This window comes from Panthera leo, chromosome D4 (assembly GCF_018350215.1).
Source record: "Panthera leo isolate Ple1 chromosome D4, P.leo_Ple1_pat1.1, whole genome shotgun sequence".
Taxonomy (NCBI): domain Eukaryota; kingdom Metazoa; phylum Chordata; class Mammalia; order Carnivora; family Felidae; genus Panthera; species Panthera leo.
Window position 1 is genome coordinate 59,186,778 of NC_056691.1, and position 21,874 is coordinate 59,208,651.

Sequence of the window (21,874 nt, forward strand, 5' to 3'; positions counted from 1 at the left end):
ATGTTTAAAGGCCCAAGAATTGCTAAGATACTCTTGCTAAGAAAATCTTGAATATGTGGGAAGGTGTATATGTTACTGATGGGTGATTCAATACTGAATGATACAAATTCCACTGAATTAATTTGGAAAGTCAGTGCATCCTAGTAAAAATACTAACAAGGTTTTTTAGTAGGACCTGACATGCTATATTTAAAATTCCTCAGTTGGTTAAGCGTCCTACTGTTGATTTCAGTTCGGGTCATGATCTCACATTTCATGAGCTGTCATCATGGAGCCTGCTTTTGATTCTCTCTCTGCCTCTCCTTCACTTGTGCACAGGCTGTCTTGCTCTCTCAAAATAAATAAATTAATTTTAAAAAAAGCAATGAGGAGATCTTGCTTTACCACATAGAAAACCATTTAGAAATTGTAATAATGTGGTGGTATTGCATAGAATGGGGTGTAGAATCCAGAAACAAAACGTATATATGATAAAGATCACGTTTCAAACCAATGAGAAAAGTGTAGGCTTTGATATTGGGACAATTGATGTGCATTTTAAAAAGTTACAAATCATGCCATGTACAAAAATTATTTGTATTAAAACAATAAGTGTCAGTTTTATAGATATCTTACAGTGTTTAAGGTAAAGACTCTCCAAGAACCAGCGATTCGTTTACTTTTATGCACAAAAAGGAGTAAAGTTCATTCTGTGACTCTTCTGAATAACAACAAAAAATGGCTAGCTTTAAAATTATGGATATTAATTTGAATATTTTTACTCATGTTGATCAACGAGCACAAAAATCCTGAAGTCCAGATATTTCAAAAAAGGTTTTGCCAGGGAGCCTAGGTGGCTCAGTTGGTTAAGCATCCAATTTCCACTCAGGTCATGATCTCACGGCTTGTGGGTTCGAGCCCTGTGTCAGGCTCTGTGCTGACAGCTCAGAGCCTGGGGGCTGCTTTGGATTCTATGTCTCCCTCTCTCTCTGCCCCTCCCCTGCTTGTGCTCTGTCTGGCTCTCTCAAAATGAACAAACATTAAAATTTTTTTAAAAAGCGTTCCTACGGACACCCTTTAAAGGACAATTTCATGATTACTAAATATGGAAAAGATTCCAGTGTAGATTTTTTCCCTCTCCTACTTTATCTAAAAAGTTTGTTCTAAATAGAAAATTTTGGGGGCACCTTGGTGGCTCAGTCGGTTAAGCGTCCGACTTCGGCTCAGGTCATGATCTCGCGGTTCATGAGTTCAAGCCCCGCGTCGGGCTCTGTGCTGACAGCTCGGAGCCTGGAGCCTGTTTCGGATTCTGTCTCCCTCTCTCTCTCTGACCCTCCCCCGTTCATGCTCTGTCTCTCTGTCTCAAAAATAAATAAACGTTAAATAAATAAATAAATAAATAAATAAATAAATAAATAAATAAAAAGAAAATTTTGGCTATTTAAAATTGTCTTGGGGGTACACCTGGGTGGCTCAGTCAGTTGAGTGTCTGACTCTTGATTTTGCCTCAGGTCATGATCCCAGGATTATGGGATCAGGCCCCACATCTGGCTCCATGCTGAGCATGGAGCCTGCTTGAGGTTCTGTCTCTCTTTTTGCCCCTCTCTCCTGCTCAAGCACGTGTGTTCTCTCTCTCTCAAATAAATTTTTTTTTTTTTAATTAAAATTCTGTCTTGGGGCATTCTGGTGGCTTAGTCGGTAGAACATGTGGCTCTTGATCTCAGGATTGTAAGTTCAAGCCCCATGTTGGGTGTAGAGATTACTTTAAAAAATTAAAAACATTTTTATTTTATGTATTTTCATGTTAAGTGTGTACAAATTCCATTTATTACTGGAACTATAAATTGAGACCAGGCCTGCGGTTTCAAAGACTTAAGATTTCATTTGCTAGATCTGAATCTGAAAGCAGTGCCCACAGAAAACTAAGACTTAAATAAAACACAGTTGCTTTTCAGAAATCAAAATGCAACTTATGAAAGGTTTATAATTATATAACTTTCTAATAGGAAAGGGCTGAAACAAGAGATAATACTAAAAACTATAAAGGAAAAGATTAAGTTTGATTTTATCTAACTGGTTTGGTAGGATATATGCCAAACCTTTTTCAGTACATTTTAATAGATATTGATGAAGAAATACATAATTTTGTTATAAATAATTTTTTTTCCTAAGTTGCCTCATCGATGCATGCTTTTCTGCAACCAGCTTTTCTCATTTAGAAATGTGTTTTCGAGTTCTTGCATATCCACATAAAACTTATCCCTTTCTTTTTAAATGTTGCACCATATTGCAAACTATTATGTACCGTGGCTTATAGAATCAGTCATTCCTCTTTCATGTACTTTTAGGTTACTTTCAATTTCTCATTACAATGAAGCATATCTTTATGTTTCTTTGTATTTATAAATGATTATTTCTTTAGATTAAATTCCCAGAAAAAATTTCTGAGTCAAAAGTTATGCACATTTAAAAGTTTGATAGATACAGGGTTGGCCGTTTAGCTCAGCTGGTTAGAGTGTGGTGCTAAAAGTTTGATAGACACAGGTACTCTCCGAACCTAAACTGTACGTTTATGCTTCACTATCATATTTGAGAGTACCATTTCCTACTATTGCCAACAGCAGATAATTTCAATCTTTTAAATACTTGCTACTGGGGTGTCTGGGTGGCTCGTCAGCTAAGTGTCTGACTCTTGATTTCAGCTCAGGTCAAGACCTCACAATGATGAGATGGAGCCCCATGTCAGGTTCTGTGCTGAGCATGGAGCCTGCTTGGGATTCTCTTTCATACTCTCCCTCTCTGCCCCTCCCCCCCTCAAAAAAATTAATAAAACTTTAAAAATAAAAAATATTTGCTACTAACATGGGTAAAAAAAAGTTATTCATTATAGTTTGTATGATTATAAATAAATATCAATAATGAAAGAATGCTAGAAAACTAAAGAGAAATGTGTCATTTGCTTTCAGGTCAGTGCTGACGGTTGCTTGTGAACAGACTGAAGTTCTGCTTTTTGACCCTATATCTTCAAAGCACATAAAAACACTTTCTGAAGCTCATGAAGACTGTGTAAATAATATCAGGTCAGTATTTTAGTGAAATAGTGAAGTTTATTAATGTGACCCAAAATATTCTGTTTTGGAAGTTAATGAAAATTGGTAATGTCTTGCCCAGCAGTGCTAGATGACATGCATTTGTGAACTGTGAATTTTATCCCTTGTGAAACTTATCCCTTTAATTATAAAACTTACTATTAACCATTTTGGATAAGAATTTTTCTGAAATGCATTTTTCACTTCCATATGATTTTATCTTTTCTCTTCATATATTAGGGTCATCATTATGAACCTCAGCCATGCATTACAATAGTCCTCCAATGTCTTTGGGCTAATGATCTGTGTAGAATTATGGCAATCCCTTACTTAGCCTCTCTCACCTATCCCCTCCCCATTCCAAACTATTGAGGGGGAAAAACACATTTGCACAGAGAACTTCTTTATAAAAGCATGTTGGAAGCTCCTTAAATTCTTAATAATGTGGGAAGTAAATAACAGTTGAACAGCTTGGTGGATTAATATGCAGTCATTAAAATGATGGTCATAGGGACTACATATCAACATGGACAAATGCTTGGGACAATATAGGTAAAAATCATAAAAATTGTTAAAAATATGAAATGCAGAAGATAAGGAAATATTTTTCAATGCTAACATAGGATGGGTTAGAATGAATGGATAATGAGTAATTTTCTGTTTTCTAAACATTATGTAATAAGATTATATTCCCTTTATAACGATTACTGTTACTGTTCAAAAAAAAAAACCGTGGAAATTACTTCTAGTCACAGTGACTTACTGAGTTTTGATGTAACCTCTATGCTCTAAACACACTGAACAATAAATAGCACAAAAGATATAGTGAGGCTCTGAAACAACATAAACATTTTCATGGGCCAGAAATGGAACACAGGGAAGCTGTTATAGGTCTGAAACTGCAAGCCCACTGAGTTTTCCATCTGGTATTGATGTGTGGTGTTTTAGTTCCTGTCAAGAATCAGAAGTACCCAAGTACTTTATGTGAGGCAGGAACCAGAGCCAGAATTACTACACAAAGCCAGGCATTTGACTAGAGTGCCTGTCCCATTTGTGGAAGGCTGAATGCCTGCCCCATTTGTAAAAGGCTGAAAAAAGGAAAAAGCTATTCACTACCTGAGGCTGTGGGTTTTGGCTGATTAAGACACATCCTCCTGGCCTGACTCAGTAATGAAGCCATTACTGAGTCAGTGATTGAATGTATATGTGTGATAGCTCCAATATCATCAGGAAACTGAAGGACTTAATGTCATTATGTGGCCTAATTGTGGATTAGTGGTTCAAAAATCCAAATGGGGGCAACTACAAAAGCATTAAATAGGAGAAGAAAAAAAGTAATTAAAAACCTTTCTTAAAACCTTTCTTACTCAAAATGAGCCTATAACCAAAATGCCAAAACTCATGAAGACATACTAATATCATAAAATCAGCAACTAAAACAAGCATTTTTTTCTGGATGAAGTTAATTTTATGGAGTAGTCCAACAAAGACTTTATTTTTAAAAATAAATTATTTATTTTTTTTTGACTAGGTAATACATGCACGTGGTACAAAATTCAAAGGTACAAAAGGGTAAACAGTGAAAAGTAAGTCTATCTCCCACCTCTGTCCCCTAGCCACCCAGTTCCCCTCCCCAGAGGCAACCACTATTACCAATTTCTTGCTATCCTTTTTGAGATAGTCTATGCATGTACAAGCATACACACACACGTACATACATACACTTTTATATAAATGGTAGCGTACTACACACACTATTATATACCTTGGCTTTTCCCTTGAATAACATATTTAGAGATTATTCCATGTTAGTACCCATGGGATAATCTTATTCTTTTTAACGGCTGCATAGTATTCCATTGGTTGGGAGAAACTTTAAAGCATTTTTAGGATGCTCAAAGAAATAAGGAATACTTTCCATTTAAAGAGATGAAACGAGAATAGGTTAATCTGGAAAAAACCAACTACAACTCTTAGAAATTAAAAATGTAGTTAGTATATAAAAAACTCAAAAGAGGGGGTAAATATTATCCTTTACATCATTGATGAGAGAATTAATGGATTGGAAAATACTGAGTACTTAAAAGTCATAGAGGATTGAAAGACTCCAATGTATGTATGATAAGAATTATAGAAAAAGAACATGCAGAGATTGGTGGAGAACTAATTTTTGAAGGCACAAAGGGAGAGAATTTTTAGCATTAAAGAAGGTCCTGAATCCTTGAATCAAAAGTAAACTCTAAATGTCACATAGATTAAATAAAGATAAATGTACATTGAAACAGGTTGTAGTAAAACCCTACAGAGTATCAAAGATAAAGACAAAATCTTAAAAACCACCAATGTTAGAGGCCAGAATACCTACAGAGGTATAATTCAAGGTTATAACAAAGTTTCTCAATAGCAACAGTTGATGTTAGGAGATTATGAAGTAATATCTTAAATACTAAGGAAAAATAATGCTCCATGCCATATATCCAGGTAAACTGTCATTCCATAATGAAGAATTTAATTAGGTGAAATGATAAATGTTATTAATAGCAGGAAGATAATAATTTAGGGTTTTTTGGGGGGTGTATTTAAAACAAAGTTAAAACTAAAAGTCTAGATTTATTTTCTCCTAGTCATATTAAAAAGAAAAAAAGTGAAATTAATTTTTAATGTTTTATTTACCCCAGTAGGACTAAAACATTATCATTTCAACATGTAACTATTATAACATTTATTGAGATATTTTACTTTCATTTTTGAATGTTGAATTTTCAAAATCCGGTGTTTAACACTTAGAGCACATCCCAATTCAGACTGGCCACATATCAAGGACTCAAAAGCCACATGTGGCTAATGGCTACCAAACTGGACAGTGTAGCTTTGGATAGTAACAACAAATAGATTGTGTGTAATATGGTAAGGTTCATGTAAGGTTCAGAAAGAAGGCAGAAATATTAAGTAGCTTCAGACTCTTTCAGAACAATGTGTAATTAAATACATGCAATGAAAAAGAAACTTAAAGGTAACTAATATAGTAGACATACAGTGTATAGATTCCAAATCAGAAGTGGGGGGAAAGGGAATACTGAATACTTGATAGGTTTAGTAGAAAACAGGAAAGCTTTATAAAGTAAATAAACAAATAAAGCAAGCAAAGGGATGATAAGTAGAAAACAAGGAGTAGAAACAGTTCCAAATATATGAGTAGTTCTCAGTAAGTATAAATGGATTGATCTTCTTTATTAAAAGACACAGAGATAGCAATTTGAATAAAAACCGAAATCATCTGTATACTTTTTATAGAGATAAAAAGTTGCCCAGAAATGGGAAAACTAATATAGATTATCATTATTGGACAGATGGAAGATCAAAAGCCTAAATAAGGATAAAAATACAACAGTACATACTGATAAAAGGAAAAATCAACTCAGAGCATGTAATTAGGAACTTGTATACAATTTGAAATTTGTATATTTCAAAAAACAAAACAAAAAATCCCAAAACAAAACAGATAAGGAATTACAAGTCTATAATCATAGTGAGAGACTTTTAATACACTTCTATCCCAAACAGTAAATCAAGTAGATAAAAATTAGGCTATAGAAGATTTTAAAATATCTTTTACAACCTTTCTACTAAAAATAGAAATGCAGAATAAGATGTATTTAAAATGTATTTTTTTAATGTATAATTGAGCTGATAAGAAAGAAAGGAATCCTAGGGCCAAAAATGAAATAGAAGCAGGAATGCAAATAAGTAAATTGGTATTCAGCTGGCTTTTACCCTGGAGGCATTTGCCAAATGCTAGTGAGTGACCTTGATCTTCTGTTTTGATATGTATAAGGAGTTACAGTGAACAGGAGAGTTAGTTTTATGGCCAATTCAAGATGAGGAATCTAGTGGAAAACTCTGCATAAAGCTGGGACTCCCCAGGGCTATACTTACAGCATTAAGGTGATCTAGAAATATACCATGCTGTTCATGTAGATTATGACCTTGGTAGAGGGATGTCAGAAAATCTCCTCAGTAAGTTTCTAACCACAAGTCCGCCTTCATGCATGTATGGGGCCCAAATTCACACTACTATATGGTCCAAAACCATCTAGCCAGCAGTTTAAAATTGAATCCAAGTTGATAGTACTGCCAGGTACTTGCAAAAACAAACGCATATCTTCTCTCAGGGAGAAAACTCAGTATCATAAAGAAGTCAATTCTTTCCAAATTAGTCTATAAATTTAGTTCAGTTTTAATCAAAATACAAGCAGGGTTGTTTTTTTTTTTTTTTTTTTTAACTTAAAAATTCATATGGAACAGCAAAGTGCCAAGAATATGTGAGACAGTTTTGAAGGATGCTAAGATGGTAGTCTTCCTGATATCAAACACAGTCTTAGGACAGGGATTAAGTGCCTAATGGAACGGAGTAGAACTTCCAGAAACAGACCCATGCATATATGGAAATTTGATATATGACAGCAGGGGCATTACAGATTAATGGCAGGGAAATGGAAAAGAGAGAACTGGTTATCTATCTATATATATGTAGATTTTCATATATATATATATATATATATATATATATATATATATATATATATGAAAAAACAAAGTAAGATTAGATTTCTATCTCATGCCATAGCTAAATATAACTGCCAGTTGAAGACCTAATTATGAAAGCAAACCTTTAAAGCTTTAGAAGAAATATAGAATATATTTATGTTCTAAGGATGAGAAAGGATTTTTTTTAAGATACAAAAAGCATAACTCATTAAAGGATTGCTAAGTTTGACTGCATTAAAATTTAAAACTTCATTCTAACCAAAGACAACAATGTGAGAAGATAACCTATAGGCCGGTGGGAGAACATATTTTCAATGCACATAGCCAAGAAAGGATTAGCATCCAGAATATATAAAACAATTACCCTGGAGCAAAATAGGCAGAAAATCATATAAGAGAAGCTAAAATGAGCAGTAAATATGGAAAAAATTTTCAAGCTTCCTAGTTACAAGAATATAAATAAAAATAAACAATGAAGAAATACTAAGTATTGGCAAAGATGTTGAGAAGTAGAAACTCTTAGGCATCATTGATGGAGTATAATTGATAAAATTATTTTGAAGAGCAATTTAGCAATATCTGGTAAAATTGAAGAGCAAAATTTTTTTTTAAGAAATTAAAGCATACGTAAACAAGGAAATGTGTAAAGAAGGTTCATTATAGCATCTTTAGTAATACGAGTTGGAAACAAATCTCCATTAAGAAGATAAGTTCTAGTATACTCATATAATGGAATACTATACATCAGTTAAAATAAATGAACTAGAAACATCAGCATCTGAGATACATCTCAGAAATTCAAGGTTGAGCCAGAAAAGCAAATTATAGAATGAGCTGTACAGTGTGATACCATTTATGTAAAGTTTGGAAATATACAAACATAAGCATATTTGTTGGTTCTCTGCTCTATCCCCAGCACCTAGAACTGTGCCTAGCACATGGTGCTAATTAAATATTTACAGAGTTAATTGAACGCAAAACAAAACTATACATTGTTTATGGATACATACTTAGGAACTCATGGTATTAAAAACTTGCATGGGGAGTGACAAATTTTGGATAGTGGTTCCCTCTGGAGAGGGAGGGAGGGGAATGGGATTGGGGAGGGATATTCAGGGTGCTTCAGTTGTGTTTGTAATGTTCAAGAAATCTGAAAGATAACAAGTTGTTAAAATTTGATAAGGCTGGGTGGTGTGTATCACAGTCTTTGTTATATTCTTCATAATTTTCTCTATGTTTTAAATATTTTACAATTTAAAATTTTCTTATCTCAAAAAGAGAAGATGTGTTGAATTGTTTGCCCCTATTCAAAATGATCTCTGGCTAATCTGCTGTTAGAATTTGTTCTTTATCAATGTCAACTCTCATTTGCTGCTGTCAGTGTTTCTGCTTTAGTACTCCACACTTACAAATTTGAATTTGCTTATCTGTTGGTTAGAAAAACAGATTTTGAAGCTTTTTTAGAAGTACATATCACTTAAGAGTTTTGTGTGAGAATCTGAGGGGTCCTCTGGCATGAGCTTATGTGTATATTATTAATAATACTAACTTCCATTTTTACTGAGTGTCTACCATGTGCCAAACCTTTGTGAAGCACTTTCATACAATATTAATTCTTACATTATCCTGATGTGAAACAGATACTGTATCCATTTTAAGAGATGAAGAAATTGCAACTCAGTTAAAGAGATTTGTCCAATATCTTTAATATGTAGCAAGTGGTAGAGCTGGAATTCATGCTCAGTTCAGTTAGACCACCTCAGTACTGTTTAGAGATGTGGGCATGCATTTCCTGGTTTGGCTCTAGATAGTGATTTCGTATATACTTAGTAATGTCTTCTAGTTCATTCCTTAGTTTTTTAAGGTTTGCTTATCTTGTAAACTAAAAATATTGATAGTTGTAAAGAGTATTTTCTCTTTATTCATATTTAGGGACAGTAAGGGGGAAAGTATGTTATTTAAATTCTTAAGCCCATTATACAGATTTACTTATTCATGAGGACTCTGTGTGTTAATTTAAGAGTCCATTTAATAATTAAGGTCCCCCAGTTATGAGGTTACAAGGGCAGTTGAGGTTATCATAAGAATATTTACTTAGTGGTATGACAGTTAAAAAATTAATACCTATTTAATATTCCAGGATCTATTTTTTCCCTCCCACCATCTTTGTTGGTCTTTTCCTGATTGGTATATTTCAAATACTATAATGTAAATGCAGTGTTCATCACTGGGAACATGAAATTTCTTATCTTGCCAAGGATGTGGAATTTCACAAAACCCTAAGACTGATATTAGAAAACTGATCAATTACATATAAAATCATTAGCAAATGAGGATCTGATAGAGGTAGACTAGTTATCAATTAAAGAAAAGGAAATCACAGAAATGATGACTTGGTAGATACTTCAGAGAATTATGTGAATATCTCATGGGACTAAGGAAAGGCCCTTGAGAAAATGGATAAAGCCATTGATTTTTATATAGAAATGATTCTCTTTTTATAGTATAAAACTCAAATATTAAGGAAGGGTATCATATTTTGCTGTCATAATTTCATTGGAAAGATTATGCAAGAAAACCCCCAAACATTTAACTTATTCTAAGAATTTACACGTAGTTAAATAAATGTAAAATAAATATTAAACATTTTTATGATTTTTGGTTTTTAGACAATACTTTCTTTCCTGTGTACAATGAAATGTTGGTACCTGTTTTAAGAAAATTCTATTTCAGTTGCTCTTATCCTTTACCAATTAACCTCTGATAATGAAAACCTCAGTTTATCCAAATGTCAGTTTATCCAGAACTGTTACAGTCATATGTTGGTGTCTGATGGGGACATATGGGGCAGTTTTATAATTCATAAGTTCATAGGTTTCAGTGTGTGGAGTGTCTCCTGCTTATTAGGGACTATGAAGTTAAAAAATATATTTATTAACTTATTAGGCTAGACAGTTTTAATTTGAGAAGTTTGAGCCAGATTTCCAAGGGTTTGTCTACTACTTTACATTCTCTGCATCTGCTTGCTTTAGGATAAGAATTATGGATACTTTAACTGGTCTCCTAATCTACATTCTTAATTTTCTGTAATTTATTCTCTTCACCAATGATTCTTCAATACCAAGATTTTTTAACAGGTAAAACTTTGAGGCAAAATGAGAAAACTAAATTCAAAGTGTTGAATTTTTCATCAAGGTAAATTTGTTCAATTCAAATTGTTAGCTTTTGTTCCAAGATAATATTCTTTTTACATCATTGGTATTAAAATATCTTTCATGCAACATTGGTAATTTTTCAATGGCCTAATTTTTCAGTGGCCTTATGATAAAAATTTTAAAGCTGATCCCCCACTTTATTTTTTATGAAAATACAAAAGTTTTGAAAACTTAGCCACCTCAGAGATCTTTCTGAAACTCTTCTCTAATCGTGTCATTCTCTTGCCAAAACCCTTCAGGGTGGACCACTGGGCAGTATAATCCCACTGGAGTTTTGAATCCATATGTACTTTAAGTATTTTCTGTGGACTAAATAAAATAAAATCTTTCCCCTAAATTTCTTATTTATTTTTTTAAGTTTTTATTTATTTATTTTGAGAGAGAAATAGAGAGCAAGTGGGGGAGAGGCACAGAGAGGAGGAGAGAGAGAATCTCAAAGCAGGCCCCTCACTGTTAGTGCAGAGATCGATGTGGGGCTCAAACCCATGAATTGTGAGATCATGACCCCAGCTGAAAGCAAGAGTCAGATGCTTCAACCAACTTAGCCAGCCAGGTGCCCCATTCTGTAAATTTTTTAAATGTATGAAGATGCTCTATGTTGATGATCAATTTATTTTAAAAGTTTGATTCTCCATTACCCTTTTGTCATTGTGTATGTTTTTCAATCATATAATTCCTGTCAGGAAGTCATTAAAATATTTTTATCTTAAAAAGCCTAATCAGTGAAGATAAAACCATAGGAGAAAAATGAACTTGATTATATAATCACTAAAATTTTGATATAATAAGAAAATATATAAACCACATAGAAGGACAGATGCATATGTGGCGGGGCACCTGGCTGACTCAGTTGGTAGACTGTGCAACTCTTGATCTCAGGGTCATGTTGGGCATAGAGCCTACTTAAAAAAATAAAATAAAATGCTATAAAATTCAAAGAAGTATATGTGCAAAAAATATTCAACATACTATCTTTGAAAAACTGAGCTATATTATCGTTACTATAGAGAATTTATAACTTGGTAATAAAAATAATACAGCAATAGGAAAATCAGCAAGGAACATGAATAGCAATTCACAAGAGAAATATAATCTTCCAATTAGTATGAAAAATGTTCTACTTTACTAAAAATAAAAGTTTCAATTTAGATATTTTTTTTTCCTGGCATTTAAGAGAATTAAAATATTAGAGAAATGGATACCCCTGACTGCTGGTGGAACTACAGAGGACAGTTTGGCTGTGTGTATCAAAAAAGCCTTATATTTTTTAAAATCCTTTTTTACTTAACAATAAAACTTCTGGGAATGTACTTAGAAAAATAACTAAGGATGTGATTAATATTCAGCTGTTGGGATGTTCATCACTGAACAGATGGAAAAAACTGGAAACAATGTAAACATTCAACAGTTGCTTGTTTTAAAAAAAAAATTTTAAGGTTTATTTTTTTGAGAGAGGGAGAAAGAACACAAGTTGGGGAGGGGCAGAGAGAGTAAGAATCAGAAGCAGGCTCCAGGCTCTGAGCTGTCAGCACAGAGCCTGATGTGGGGCTTGAACTACGAACTGCAAGATCATCACCTGAGCCAAAGTGGGACGCTTAACCGATGAGCCACCCAGGTGCCCCTATTAGTTTTTAAGAAAGAAAACGGTGGGGGGAGCGGGGGCTGGTGGGTACATCGGTTCAGCTTAGGTCATGGTCTCACGGTTCATGAGATTGAGCCCCACAGTGGTCTCTGCAATAACAGTGCAGAGCCTGCTTTGGGATTCTCTCTCTCTCTGTCTCCCCCTCTGCTGCTCACCCTTTCACTCTCTCAAAATAAATAAATATTTAAAAATAAATAAAACCAAGGATGATGTATCATTTATAAAAAAATATTATGGCTCATTCATACAGTGAATCTATTCAGCCATTAAGAATGATTTTGTTGGGCTGCCTGGGTGGCTCAGTTGGTTGAGTGTCAGACTCTTGATTTCGGCTCAAGTCATGATTTCGTGGTTTGTGGGATTGGGCCCCATGTTGGGCTCTGTGCTGACAGTGTGGAGCCTGCTTAAAATTCTCTCTCTCCCTCTCTCTGCCCCTCCCCTGCTTGCTCTCTCTCTCTCTCTCTCTCAAAATACATAAACATTAAAAAAAAAAAGATTTTGTCAATCTTTAATAACATGGCAAAATAATTATATTAGGCTTGCAATATAAGAATTAGGCTACATATCAATAACTGTAGTTATTTTTATGGTGGATTTTTTCCATTTAAAAAGATTTCCAACAGGCATATATTTATAATATAAAAATATTGGGAATCGCTATAGAATAAATCCATGATATATTCTTTATTTATATCTACTTTGCCGCACACAACACTCTAACTGCCATTGCCTCTCAGAGTATACCATCCCTCCACATGCCTCTTTACTTTTGCTTACCCCTTTGGCCACTTAGGGAGTGTCTGCTCATGTTATTTATTTATTTATTTTATCTTTGAGAGAGAGAACATGAATGAGGGAGAGGCAGAAAGGGGGGGGGGGGGAATCCAGTGTGGGGCTTGATTGTAGGAACCATAAGATCTGATCTGAGCCAAAATCAAGAGTCAGCCACTTAACAGACTGAGCCACCCAGGTGCCCCTGCCTGCTCATCTTTTAAAGTTGGTTCAAATGACACTACCAGGAGGTCTTTCCTAACTACCCTTTTCTTTGCTTATTCCACACAATTATTTTGTATAATTATTTATAATTTCTTCTCCACTAGGCAGTGAACTCCTATCTCAATCACTAATAATAAATATTTGTAAGTGCTTGTTATGTACCTGGCACTTTGTGTGTTGGGTACTGCAGATCTAACAATGAACTGTGCAGACAGTTCCCCTGCCTTCAAGGAATTTATAGCCTTATGAAATTATTCCTTACACTGTAATATTAAATGTTATGATAGACTCATAGGTACTTTGGGAGATTAGAAGATTGGTGAATCTACCCCAGGCTGGATAGTGAGATAAGTCTTCCTGGAGGAATTAGCCGAATAATAAAAAGAAAGCAAGCGTTAGCCAGGTCAAGGGGTAGGAGGAAGGTGGTTTCAAGTAGTAGACACAGTTTGTACAAAATTCTGGAATTTTAAAACCATGTTAAATTTTAGGAAGGTCATTATGATATTTGTGGTTACTGGGGTTGATTTCTGATAAAAAATAATTACGTATAATTTTATCTTGAAAGAAGCTCCAGAATTCATTTCATATTTCTGTAAGACATTAGGAAATTTTATGTAACAGCATAGCTAGAGCATCCTAATGTTGAATTAGGCAGAAATTCAAGGGTGATTGGTAGATTTGTTATTTTTTAAGTATTTGTATAAAATATATTCTAAGGATTGAGAAATCAGTGTAAAATAATAAAAAGTTTGAATTATGAACTTGAAAGTGAACTCCTATCTCAATCACTAATAATAAATATTTGTAAGTGCTTGTTATGTACCTGGCACTTTGTATTTTAATTATCTACCCTGTAATCTTAACTGGTTCTAATGTTGCTAAGTATGATTATTTGGGGAATGCCTTTCTTTGAATTAATAGATTAAAAACATGGCATTTTAACAGAAATTTTTGTATGTAAATGTCTTCTAAACAGGAAGACATTACTTGTAGCAGAGTAAATATTTGTTACAATTACGAACCTTTACAGCTTAACATATCTCGCTCTGCAATCAAGTCTTTAAAATCTCTGTCTCCTGTTGTCTCTCACCATTTGTGTTTCCTTATACAGATTCTAAAGTTCTTGCTCTTTAGCACTGTTCTCCAAACACCCACCCCTATTTCCATTTCCAAATAAAAATCAATAATACAAAGCAAATGGATAAAGTTGCATTGTGGTCCTCATTAAGTCATAGTATCTTTCCTTGTGATTATATGAATTCTACTTACTGTTTATTGTATATCAGAATCACTGGGTTTATACAGTAAGTTTGTAGTCCTTTTTTGTTTGTTTTCTTGATTAGGTAATATAGAGACTGTTTCTCAAATTTTCTTTAACAAGAGATTAAATAAACCAGTTTTTCTTTTCTGCTTTGTAGATTTCTTGATAACCGGCTGTTTGCTACCTGCTCTGATGACACTACAATAGCACTGTGGGATCTGAGAAAATTGAACACCAAAGTATGCACTTTACATGGTCACACTAGCTGGGTGAAGAACATCGAATATGATACTAATACAAGACTCTTAGTAACATCAGGATTTGATGGAAATGTCATTATTTGGGACACCAACAGGTTTGTGAATGGGAGACCATGTTAGGATTGTGAACAAAAAATTTGTTTAAGATGGTAACTAAATTCAGAGATTTGTCTTAGCTTTTCTGTATCTTTAAGGAGGAAGAACCTGCCTTGGGGAAAAACAATCAAAAAATGATTCCATCTTTTGTTACTTGCACTTAGTCATATATTGCAAGTAAAAAATTTGGAGAAAATTATATGGAAAGGAGACCAAGTAGTATAGTTAATGATGAAAACTGGTTTACAAGTTGAGTTTCCTAAATTTAAGGACTTTAAGGAAAAATATTATTTTCTCTATGGAACAGAAATGTTTTTCATTCTTTGGTCCTTTGATTCTAAATCTATTTATTTTGTAACTTTTGTACTTGTTTTTCATGCATTAAAGAGTACTTTCTCATTTGGAGTGGTACCAATCCATAGGGGGATGTTTGGAAGTAAATGTATCATGTAGTTTTAGTTGTTAATATGGGAGAAGAGAGGATTTCTACTGGCGTTTAATCAGCAGGGATCTGAGTTTCTAAACATCCTGCATGGGACAGTTTACACAGTCAACTAATAATCTATAGTGTCAGTAATGCCTCTGTTGTGAAATACTTCAATGTCTCCTTATAGAGAAATTGACCATTTAAAGAGTTGAAATTTGAGAAATGATTAGAATATACCTATTGCTGGGGCACCTGGGTGGCTCATTTGGTTAAGCTCCCGACTTCGGCTTGAGTCATGATCTCACAGTTCATGAATTCAGGCCCCACATCCAGCTCTGTGCTGACAGCTCGGAGCCTGGAGCCTGCTTCTGATTCTGTGTCTCCCTCTCTTTCTGCTCCTCCCCTGCTCATGCTCTGTCTCTCTCTCAAAAAATAAATTTTAAAAAAATTTTTTTAAATATACCTGTTGCTAGCTGTGGTGAAATGACAATACAGTGATATACAGGACTATTTCTGAAATATTCTTTTCAGAGGTCATATGTAAAAAGACAGGGGATATATTTTTTTTAATGTTTATTTTTGAGAGAGAGCGAGCGAGAGTGCACAAGAAGGGGAGGGGCAGAGAGAGAGGGAGACACAGAATCTGAAACAGGCTCCCGGCTCTGAGCTGTCAACACAGAGCCCGACATGGGACTCCAACTCAGAAACAGCGAGGTCATGACCTAAGTTGAAGTCGGACGCATAACTGACTGAGCCACCCAGGGGCCCCAAGATGGGATATTTTTAAAGATTTGTAACTATGCATACTGTTTCAGCAAAGGATATATAGATTATCTTTGAGACACACATAACTGTTAAAATTTATTTTTTAAATTTAGAAATAAAACTTGGGTAGGAATATGAATGGTAACTTCTAAATTAGTGGACAAAAGCTATTAAAACATGATCAATCCAATAGAGGCAGAGAAGGGAGGGGAAATCATTAAAAAAATACAGGTAAATCAGGAAGCACAAAAATATGGTAGGCAGATAATCCAAATATCAATAATCGCAATAAACATATATGGACTAAAGTAGCCATTTAAAAGACAGATGGGGTTAGATTGGATTAAAAAAGAAAACCAAACTATATGTTCTTTGTAAGGGACACACCTAAAACATACCAATGAAAAAAATCTGAAAGTAAAAGGATGGGGAAAAAATAACAGGCAAATTCAAATCAAAGAAAAAGTTACATCTCCATTGATAGCAGACAAAAGAGAGTTTAGGGCATAAAGCATAATTAGTGATAAAAAAGGTACTATATTAATTAAAAGGTTTATTTCACTGGAGTATAAAATTCTTACATGTATCTAATAAACATAGCTTCAAACCATAAAAAGCAAAAATGGACAGATTATAAAAAAAAATATTTTCCGTATCAGTGGAAAATATTAAGCCATTCTCTCATTTACTAACAGATAAAATAGGCCAAAAAGTTAAAAAGACCATAGGAGATTTTACTGTTAATAAACTTGATTTATTAGGCATATTTAGAATTCTCCCAACACATAGTGAATACATCCTCTGAAGCAAACTCAGAATATGTACAAAAGGAGAGCATGTGCCGGACTACAAAGTAAGTTTCAACCAGTATCAGAGATTTGTTATCACACAAATGATTTTCCCTGACCTCAGTATAGTTTAATTAACAGAGGTAACTATAAATTCCCATATTTGGGCTTATAAACTCATTTCCTAAATAATTCATGGATTGAAGAAGAAATTATTAGTGAAATCAGTAAACTAAAAATTAGTGAACTAAGCATTTTATCAAAAAAACTGAAGGGCACCTGGGTGGCTCAGTCGGTTGAGCCTCTGACTTCGGCTCAGGTCATGATCTCACGGTTTGTGAGTTCGAGACCCGCGTCGGGCTCTGTGCTGACAGCTCAGAGCCTGGAGCCTGCTTTGGATTCTGTGTCTCCCTCTGTCTCTGACCCTACCCCGTTCATGCTCTGTCTCAAAAATAAATAAACATTAAAAAAACAACTGGGAAAAGATTAAAAAGAGTAAACCCAATTAAAGTAGATTATGGAAATGATAAAAGAAATTAAAGCCTGTGTTTTGAAAAAGCCAATTGAAATTGCAATTATCTGGTAAGATTCGTTAAGAGAAATCAGACAAAAGATAATCTTAACCATAAAAAAAGGAGACAATAAAAAGTATACAATAAGATAATAAGTTCACCTTTATGCCAGTATACTTGAAAACTTCAATGAAGTAGACAGTTTACTCAAAATCCTTAGCAAAACTGATCAAGAGAAATAGAAAACCTGAAATAGACCTATCACCTGGACTGATTATTTAACCAATATGTACTGATTTATCTGAAGTAGTTGTTAAAATATTAAACTTCTTCTGTATTAAATGATAAATAGCCACTATCCTGAATCATCCCCAGGTCAAATCCTGTCACCTTCTGGTTACCCAGGCCCTTTTGGGGACACTTCCCTCAAGATCTCTCTATGATCTAGTAGCTAAAGTCCCCCTTAAAACACCTCTCCCCCTTTGGGGTGGGGGTTGTTCAGCATCTCATTTAATTCTGAGAACAGCCTCATGAGTTAGATAACTATTACTATCCCATTTTAAAGCTAAGGAAACCACAAAGTCAGAGACGTTGGGTAACTTGCCCACATGACTGTCATTAAGACAGTAAAATATGAGCCAAGAGTCAAACCCTGGTTTACAGACTGCTGAGAGGTACCCTTTGCTGATGGGAGTTTTAGGATATTACAGTAAAGTAATTCCCAGACCCAGTTCCAACACTGCCAACCACATCAATTCTGACTGGCTAGTTTTTTGCATTGCTGGTTATTTAAATATTCTGAATATTGCCTCTGCTATAGCCATTAAAGAAATAGAAAGTATCAATTAAAATTTATCTAATAAAACAGCAGGCCTGTCAGTTTTACAGGTGACTTCTACCAGATTATATAGGAAACAGAACACTTCAATTTTATTAAGTTGTTCAAATTCCAGAAAAAGGGGGAATTCTCCTTCTTACCTCATGTATGAAGTTAGAGTGACCTTAATACCTAAACCCAACAAAGATAATATTAGAAGAAAAAAATTGAAAGGTCAGTCTGCAATGTGAATGTAGATGCAAATATTCTAAACAAAAGAAAACTGAATCCTGTAAGTTATTAATCAAAATATCATGGCCAAGTTTGGTTTATTCAAGGCATCAAAAGATATATCCAGGGCGCCTGGCTGACTTAATAGAGCATGTGACTCTTGATCTTGGGGTCATGAGTTCGAGCCCCACATTGGGTGTAGATTACTTACAATCTTAAATCTATCAATAGAAGTTATATTAAAATTCTATTAATTTATCACATTAACAGGTTAAACCAAAAGTCCATATGATTGTTTTCATCAAGGAATCAAATTCAACATTCGTTCATAATTAAAAACAAAGAGGGGACATTATTACCAGTCTTTAAAAAATAATTTTTTTTAACGTTTATTTTTGAGAGCGAGAGAATGAGAGCAAGCGTGAGCGAGCAGGGGAGGGGCAGAGAGAGAAGGAGACACAGAATCTGAAGCAGGCTCCAGGCTCTGAGCTGTCAGCACAGAGCCTAAAGTGGGGCTTGAACTCACAAGCCGTGAGACTGTGACCTAAGCCAAAGTCTGACGCTTAATCAACTGAGCCACCCAAGAGCCCCCATTATTACCAGTTTTACAGAGATTGAAAGGATTATAAAGTGATACAATGAACAACTTTATGGCAACAAATTAGACAACTTAAATACCTAGAGAGTCCCAAATTATTTAAATTCACTCAAGAACAAATAGAAAATCTATAGACCTACAGACCTAAAGCAAGCTAAAAATTGAAGTGGTAATTTAAAAATCTTTCCACAATGGAAAGCCCAGTCCCAAAAGTCTCCACTGGTGAATTTTACCAAACATTTATAGAATAAATAATACCAGTCTTTCACAAACTTGCAGAAAATAGAGGAGAGAATACTTCCCAACTCATTTTATGAGGCTGGTATTATTACTCTGATACCAAACCACACAAACATCACGAGAATGATAAACTACAGACCAATATTCCTCAAAAACAAAAAGAAGAAAATAGAAAAATCCTCAACAAAATATTAGCAAATCAAACATAGTATCATGTATAAAGGATTATATGTCACAACTGAGTAGAATTTATCCCAGGAAAACAGGGTTGGTTTAATATCCAAAAATCAATTAATGTAATACATCATATTCAATGCAATCCCTATCAAGATTCCAGCTGCCTTTTTTGGACAGATTGTCAAACTGATTCTAAAATTTATATGGAAATACAAATGACCCAGAATAGCCAAAACAACCTTGAAAAGAACAAAATTGGAAGACTCTCACATTTCTCAATTTCAGAACTTACTACAAAGCCATAGTAATCAAGACAAGGTGTTTACTGGCATGGGACAGGCATATAAATGAGGAACAGAATTGAGAATCCAGAAATAAACCATTGCATTTATGATGAGCTGATCTTCAACAAAGGTATCAAGGTAATTCAGTGGTTCAGGAAAGGATAGACTTTTCAAAAAATGATGTCTGTGCAACTGGATATCCAGATGCAAAGAGATGAATTTAGACCCTTATCTTACATTAAAAAAAAGCAATTCAAAATGGATTTCAACCTGAATGTAAGAGCTACAATCATATATCTCAGAGGAGAAAACTTGGGAGCAAATCTTCTTGCAAACCAAAGTAAGAGTGATTTAACAAATTGATAAAATGGACTTCATTAAAATTAAAAACTTTTGTGTATCAAATGACACCATTAAGAAAGTGAAAAGAAAGACTATAGTATGGGAGAGAATATATATCTGATAAAGGATGTGTGCCCAGAATATATAAAAAACTCTTGTAACTTCTATGTACACAATAACCCAATTTAAAAATGGGCAAAATATCTACATAGACATTTCACCAAGGAAGATATACAGATGATTAATAAGTATGTGAAAAGATGTTCAACATCATTAGTCGTAAGGAAAATGCAAGTCAACCAAAATGAGAAATCATTTCACGTCCTTACTAAGATGGCTTTAATTGAAAAAGACAATAACAAGTATTGGTAAGAATGTGGAGAAACTGGATCCTCGTAGATTGCTGGTAGGGATGTAAAATGGTTCAACCACTTGATAAAGCAGTTTGGTAGTTTCTTAAAATGTTAAACATAGAGTTATCATCTGACCAGCCATTGCACTCCTAAGTATGTACCCAAGGGAAACGAACACATATCACCGCACAAAGATTTGTCCATGAATGCTTATAACAGTATTATTCATAATATCCCCCATATGGAACAAATACAAATATCTATCAACTGGTAAGTGAGTAAACAAAATGTAGTATATCTATATAGTAGAATACTATTTAGTAATGAAAAGGAACAGAGTACTGATGTGCTACATCATGCATGAACCTCAAAAAAATTATGCTAAGTAAAAAAAGCCAAACCAAAAGACAACTTATTATATCATTCTATTACTATTAAATGTCCACAATTAGCAGATCTACAGAGACAGAAGTAGGCTAGTGGTTCCCTGCAACTTGGAGTAGGAATAGGAAGTGACTGCTAATGGCCAGGGTAGGGTTTTTAGAATGAAGAAAATGTTCTAAAATTGGATCGTTTTGATGATTGCACAACTCCACTAAAAAATCACTTAATTGTAAGCTTAAAATGAGTGAATTTTATGACATGTAAATTATATCTTAATAAAGCTGTTAACTAGAAATAGTAGGAAACTCTTCAAAAGTATACACTAAAACCTACCTGACATTTTTAAATGGTGAAACTTGTAGAGGTTTTCTCTGTAGGGGAACCTGGCTGGCTTAGTCGGTATAGCATGCAACTCTTGATCTTGGGGTCAAGAGTTCAAGCCTGACATTGAATGTAGAGCTTGCTTTAAAGAAGAACATGCCTGCTGTTAACTGCTATTGTTTACCATTGTTTTGGGGTGGTTGTAGGCAGAGTCCTACTTGGTGCAGTATAATAAATATATAAGGATTGGAAAGGAACAAATGAAAAAACAGCATTCACAGATGATATTTGTCTTATGAAGTGTTGGTAAGCTTTCTGTAAAGGATTGTGCAATAAATATTTTAGGCTTTGTGTGCTATGTGGTTTCTGAGCAGCCATAGACAATACATAAATGAATATTGCTGTGTTCCAACAAACTTTCTATACAAAAACAAGCAATAATCCAGACTTGGCCCATAGACCAGTTTTCTGACCCCTAGTCTATATAGAAAACCTTAGAAATTCTGACAAATTATCAGAATTGGTAAGAGTTAACCAACCAAGATTGCA

At 34.2% G+C, this 21,874-nt stretch overlaps 1 protein-coding gene across 4 annotated transcripts in view; it reads left to right on the plus strand.

Annotated features, from left to right (window-relative positions):
- The window catches only part of DCAF10 (DDB1 and CUL4 associated factor 10), a 65,487-nt gene that overhangs the window by 30,446 nt on the left and 13,167 nt on the right, over nucleotides 1–21,874 (plus strand). For all 4 annotated transcript variants that reach the window (XM_042914229.1, XM_042914230.1, XM_042914228.1 and 1 more), the window contains 2 exons: nucleotides 2,946–3,059; nucleotides 14,888–15,085. In XM_042914229.1, coding sequence (XP_042770163.1) covers nucleotides 2,946–3,059; nucleotides 14,888–15,085 — 312 coding nt within the window. The remainder of the gene's footprint in view (nucleotides 1–2,945; nucleotides 3,060–14,887; nucleotides 15,086–21,874) is intronic.